General features: G+C 48.6%; 1 protein-coding gene and 1 long non-coding RNA gene across 2 annotated transcripts in view; one reads left to right on the plus strand and one right to left on the minus strand.

Annotated features, from left to right (window-relative positions):
• The window catches only part of AP2A1 (adaptor related protein complex 2 subunit alpha 1), a 9138-nt gene extending 8331 nt beyond the window's left edge, over window positions 1–807 (minus strand). Inside the window, exon 1 of the mRNA XM_043993288.1 lies at window positions 591–807. Within this exon, the coding sequence (XP_043849223.1) occupies window positions 591–657 (67 nt within the window). The 5' untranslated portion in view covers window positions 658–807. The remainder of the gene's footprint in view (window positions 1–590) is intronic.
• A 468-nt stretch (window positions 808–1275) lies between these two features.
• LOC122750151 lies at window positions 1276–5591 on the plus strand. Its single transcript, XR_006355730.1, has 4 exons — window positions 1276–1404; window positions 3928–4089; window positions 4214–4365; window positions 5384–5591. It is a non-coding gene; the product is annotated as an uncharacterized LOC122750151 (long non-coding RNA).
• Window positions 5592–6010: the final 419 nt, after the last annotated feature.

Below are 6010 nucleotides of genomic sequence, written 5' to 3' on the forward strand. Positions count from 1 at the left end.
AACAATACATTCACACTCACACATTCACACTCACTGTTGCATTCACACATACATATACCCACACACATTCACACATCCATTCACTCAAACACACTTGATCTCTCACACATTCACACTCATTCTCACAATTTACACATTCACACACTCACATTCATTCACACACAATGACACACATTCACACATTTTCACACTCACATACTCATTCTCACACATTTACACATACATTTACACACACATTCACAATACATTCATTCACATTCACATATACATACACATTCATACTCACACACTCTCACACTTCCTCACATACACTCACACACATTGTCACACACCCTGCAGGCAGGACTGACTTGTTATTCAGAAGGGCCTGGGTTCCAATCCTGTACTATAAGGGGGTGTCCCCCCTCCGGGGCCTGATCAGCTCGGGTGGGACGACTACCAAGGCCATGGGGGGGGGGGAGGGGGCGCAGACTGGAGCCTGCAGCACTAGGGAGCCTCAGCAGCCTCTGGAGCAGGGACGGACCCGGGCATGGCCCCGCCCCTAAGCCCCTCCCCTCCCTTCCCCCGCCCCCGTCCCCCGCCCCGCTCACAGTTGCGGATGTCCGAGATGAACACGGCCAGGCCCCGCATGCCGTCACCTTTGGACACGGCCGGCATGATGGCGGCGGGAGCCCCCGGGGCCGAGCCGGGAGTGCTGAGAGGCGGGGGCCGAGCCGGAGCCGGGGCCGGGGCCGGGACCACCGGACGCTCCTCTCCTCGGCGCTGAGGGAGAAAGGGAGGGACCGCGGCAGGCAGGCAGGCGGGCCGCGTCGACGCCCCCTCATTGGGCCCCCGCCCCCGCGTCTAACAGCGCCTATTGGTCATTACCGCGGTCGCCCCGCCTACCCCCTGTGCTTATTGGATTAAGTCAACGTCGAGCAGAGCCGCCTCCGCCCCACCCGCCTCCCATTGGTCGAGCTCGGCCGCCGTTTCCGCCCGGAGGACTAGGTCGGGGAAGCGGGAGGACGTAGGGGGAAGGGGAGGGTAGGGGCGTTGCCTGGGAGACGGATGGAGTTCACCTCCGCGCAAAAATCCCGCCCCTGCTCTCTGATCCTTGCTCCGATTGGAAGATATTGATAAACTTCCGCTATTGCCGGCGAATGGTACCGAGAAAATGGGGGGTGGAGGAAGGGAAGAAGAGTCCAGACCAATCGTGACGCTGACCTTCCCTCCCCCCCCCGCCCCCCGACCCATACCAACGGGGATTGGTGATAGCCAGGAGGCATCCGCTATTGGCCAAGAGGCGGAGCGAGCCGGGATAGGTGGAATGAGGTCTGCAATTCCCTGCTGCAGAAAAGGGTCTGGGGCGGGGGAGGCTCGAGAGCTGTTTGTGAAAGTGTGAGGAGCCTTCGGCGACTTTCCCCGGTATGGACCGCGAACCTGGACGCCGAGGGCTCAGGAGATAATGCCTGAGACTAGACGTTCTGAATTCGGGGGGAAGTAGCTCCCCTGTGAGTCCATGGACTTCCACGTAGCTGCTAGGAAGACGGACTGGGAGAGTCCATTCTGATATCTATGGGAGGATGTGCCTCCCCCCACCTCCAGAGTCTTTGCACTGCTCTGTCCATAGAGTCAAGGCAAGCTGGGAGAGTCCATTCTAAAATATAGGAAGGATGTGTCTCCTCCTCCCCCAAGAGTCCTTGCACTGCTCTGTCAGTAAATGCTGGGAGGCTAAGAGAGTCCATTCCGAAATCTAGGAGAGGAAGTGCCAACCCCCAAGAGTCCTTGGGCTGATCCATCAAGAGGTCCTAGGAGAGTCTGTTCGAATTTTATGGGGAAGGTGGGAGGCAGAGAAGATGCCACCCCTACTTGGTTACATAGGCTGCTCCATCAAGAGGTTCTAGGTGGATGGGAAGAGTCTTTTCTTAATTCTGGAGGAGGATAGACCCCCGTGATTATGGACTGGGTCCTAGGGAGGCTAGGGGTAGTACCCTCCTAGGTGAAGCCCATCTCTGCGTCCCTCCCAGACTCTAGTCCTAGCTGGACAGGGTTCCCTACTCCATAGGCAGCTCTTTCCGTGAATCCTAGCCCCACTGGGAGAGTCCATTCCGAATTCTTGGGGGGGGGTGTAGAATGGAGACGGCCCAGTCCATTGTCCATTTCAGGAACCAGGACACTCGTCCGAAGGGTTGCAAAGATCAAATTCTAGCTATATGCGTGCCAAGCACTGTGCTAAACCCTAGGGATACAAGGAAAGGCAAAAAACAAACTCCCAATCTAGTTGGGGGGGGGTACAACACCCAAACCACTGTCCACATCCCAGACATATTCAGAGTAGACAGATGTGATACTGGGCAAGTATCTCCCGGCGCCTCGGTAGGAAGTCCCGACGAGCCCCCGCCCAGATTCATGAACTTCACCCTCCTCTCTGGTCACCTCCTCCAAGCCTTCCAAACAGCTTGCAGCTTTGACTTCTTCCTGCTGCTCCTCCTCCCCTTCGCCAGCCTTCCCAGTTAGAGAACCATGAACCAGAATCAGCACAAATCAGCCATTGATCCCGGATACGGGGTGCCGATCACTCCGCGCTCACTGTTGCCCTGACCTTCACACCTATACATCTCTCTGAGACTACCATTCTCCATTGTGTGGTATCCCCCAGCCCAACTTGGAATGTGAGCTCCTTACAACCCCAACCGCCCACGTCGATCCAGCTATACCGCCAGCCCCAAAGAGATCAAAGATGAAAAGGACCCATAGGTGCAAAACTATTTGGAGCCGCTCTTTTCATAATAATCAAAAATTGGAAACTAAGGGGCTCTTCTCCTATAAGGAAATTATGGTATATGAATGGATTGGAATGGAGTATTGCCGTGAATGATCCATTGGGCAGTTTCAGAGAAAACATGAATGGCATGCATGATCTATTTGGTGGAGACTAAAGGGAACAGAACCAGTAGAACCATTTACACAGTGATATTATACAGAAAAACCGTTTTGAAAGGCTTTAGAACCCTGACCAATGCAATGAGAAACCAGAAGTCCGGAGGGCTGAAGATGAAACATTCCATCCACCTCTTGCCAGAGAGATGATGGACTGAAAATGCAGAGGGAGTACAGTTATCCCTTCCACATCTCAGGGGGGTAGGGGTGCACCCCCCCCCATCTGGAAAATCCACATAAAATTATTTGGCCCTCCCCTAGTACCAGGGAAGAAGTCTGAATTATTATGGTATTAGAAGATAAAAAACTGTTGACATTATGCAATACTATACAAATATTTTATGCATTTTCAGGTTTCTCAACTTTTTTCTGTGTCATCTTCTGGCCTTGGCCTTTTCTCTGCAAACCTCCCCCAGATTCCCATTTGATTTCTTGTGCTGATCAGAGAGATATTGAAACCTCAATGGGAAATGTGGAAGGGGTAACTGACAGATTTTCAGGCACTGTCAGTGTAGGAATTTGTTTTTCTAGACTATTTGTGTTTAGGCTGATGCTTTTCCTCGTTCTAGTTGTTCAATTGAGGAAGAGGGAGAATGGGAAGGACAGATGGGGCAGCTAGGTGGCACAGTGGATAAAGCACTGGCCCTGGATTCAGGAGGACCTGAGTTCAAATCTGGCCTCAGACACTTGACACTTACTAGCTGTGTGACCCTGGGCAAGTCACTTAACCCTCATCGCCCTGCAAAAATAATAATAATAATAAACGCATGTAAAAGTAAATAATTTTTAAAGGGCATAAGCTCCTTGTAGTCCCAGTACAAAAACCCATTGGCATAGGACTTTCTCATCTTGGGTGGAGATCAGTGCTGAAGCCCACATCAAAGGCAGGCAGAATTAGGAAGAGGCAGAAAGGAGAGCTCTTCAGTCCTTTTTAAGCCTTTGGACCTTCTGCAAGTCTTTTCAGACCCTTTGGGCTTTGCAATCACTTCTGGTGTTTCTGCTTTCCAGGTTCGAGAGAGGAGCTGGCACTCTACATCATGTCCCTGTCCCCAGCTTGCTACACTAGAGATTTCAGGAAATTTCCCCTTTGGATGAGACCTTGCCCTCTCCTGCGGCTGAACTGAGCTATCTCATTCCCAGTGGGAGAGCTCTCTCATTCTGTATTGTCTGGTATGTATTCTCTTATGTATACTGTTTCTGGTTCTTGTTTTACTATTGAATTGGATCTGTGGGACTTCTCAGTTAATTGCTATGTGTATTCATTGCTCCAACCTCCTGCTTCTCTTCTTGGCAGGAACTAAAATCTCCCTTGGAGAAGGCTGGAGGGAGAAGAGGCAAGGGATGACTGTACTGCCTCCCTTCAAGCACAAAACAGCTCCTCACCCTTACATGTGGAGAAGAGTCCTTACTACATATCTGTATTCTGAGCACTTAGCACCGTGCTTGGTATGTTAATAAGTGTTTTCATTCATTCTAGACTAGGTGCCAACAGCAGCAGCTGAAGTGGGCCTAGACACACTTTGCTGATAGACTCATTTCCTTGTAAAGTTCCTCTCCAGGTTCATAGACAACCTAGAGCAGAGGTTCTTAATCTGGGGTCCTAGCATTTGGGGCTTTAGAAATATTTTTATAACTGCATTTCCACTGCATTATAACTGCATTAACAGGGAAGAGCTCGATGAGGATTGGCTATATTGACTACCTGGAAAATTAGTAACTCTGAAGCCAGTTAAGCTCATACCAGCCTTGAAGCTGATCCTGACCAATATATTTGGTGGTGGCAGTTTATGGACCTTCAAGAGAGAGACACCACTATGTTCAAAGACTTACCTGACTGCAAGTTATGAGTCTATGAACATATCCTGTTTCTGGTCTTATTGTCTTCAGCGACTCCCCTGATCTCAGAATTATCCTGGTATTGAGAGATTTCATCAAGACATCTCCTAATTAAGCCTTGAACTGTGAACTGCTTATCACCACGGATACTTTCTGATTTAGGTATCAAAGGCTACCTCCTTGACCCCTAGAATTTCTCACTCCCCCTCCCCTTGGGGATGGAACCCACTGACTAAGCCTGCCTTTCCCCTCCAAAATTCCTTACCTGCCTCTGTTTAAAATGTATATAACCGGGGCAGCTAGGTGGCACAGTGGGTAGAGCACCGGCCCTGAATTCAGGAGGACCTGAGTTCAAATCCGGCCTCAGACACTTAACACTTACTAGTTGTGTGACCCTGGGCAAATCACTTAACCCCAATTGCCTCACCAAAACAAAAAACAACAACCACCACCAAAACAAAACCAAACCAAAAAAAGTATATAAACCCACACAATCTATTACTTGGTGTCCTATTCAGCACAGGCTGGATAGTAGCCATGTAGCATGTTAAAATTTTCTTTTCTTCCCTACTTCATAAAAACCTTTCTTTGACAGGCATTATCTTTCTCTGGTTTCCTTCCCTTTTAGGAAGAAGGGGGTTTAAATCTCAAGAACTGGTCTTTGCATTCTCGAGACTTCCCTTTTGGGGAAAAAGAGATCTCAATTCCATCAAGAGAGCATTTGCTATTGATCTACTGTGATGGGCTATGTTCTTCTCACCAATGCAATGGTACAGAAGAGTTCCAGGGAACTCATGATAGGAGAGGATCTCCAAATCCGAGAAAAAAAAAAAAGAACTGTGGAGTATAGATGCTGAATGAACCATATTATTTCTTTTGTTTTGGGTGCTGTTGTTTTTTTCTATTTTGAGGTTTTTCATCATTGCTCTGATTTTTTCTCTTATAACATGACTAATGCAGAAATAGGATTAATGTTATTATGTGTGTGTGTATATATATATATATATATATATATATATATATATGTATAAAACCTATATCAGATTACCTGCTCTCTAGGGGAGGGGGGTGGGAGGGGAGGGAGAAAAATCTGAAATTGTAAAGCTTGTATAAACAAAAGTTGAGAACTATCTTTACATGTAATGGGAAAAAATAAAATGCTTTATTAATTTTTTTAAAAAAGAGCATTTGCTGGGGCAGCTACATGGGGCAGTGGATAAAGCACTGGCCCTCAGGAGGACCTGAGTTCAAATCC

Source organism: Dromiciops gliroides, chromosome 3 (assembly GCF_019393635.1).
Source record: "Dromiciops gliroides isolate mDroGli1 chromosome 3, mDroGli1.pri, whole genome shotgun sequence".
In the NCBI taxonomy this organism is placed as follows: Eukaryota; Metazoa; Chordata; class Mammalia; order Microbiotheria; family Microbiotheriidae; genus Dromiciops; species Dromiciops gliroides.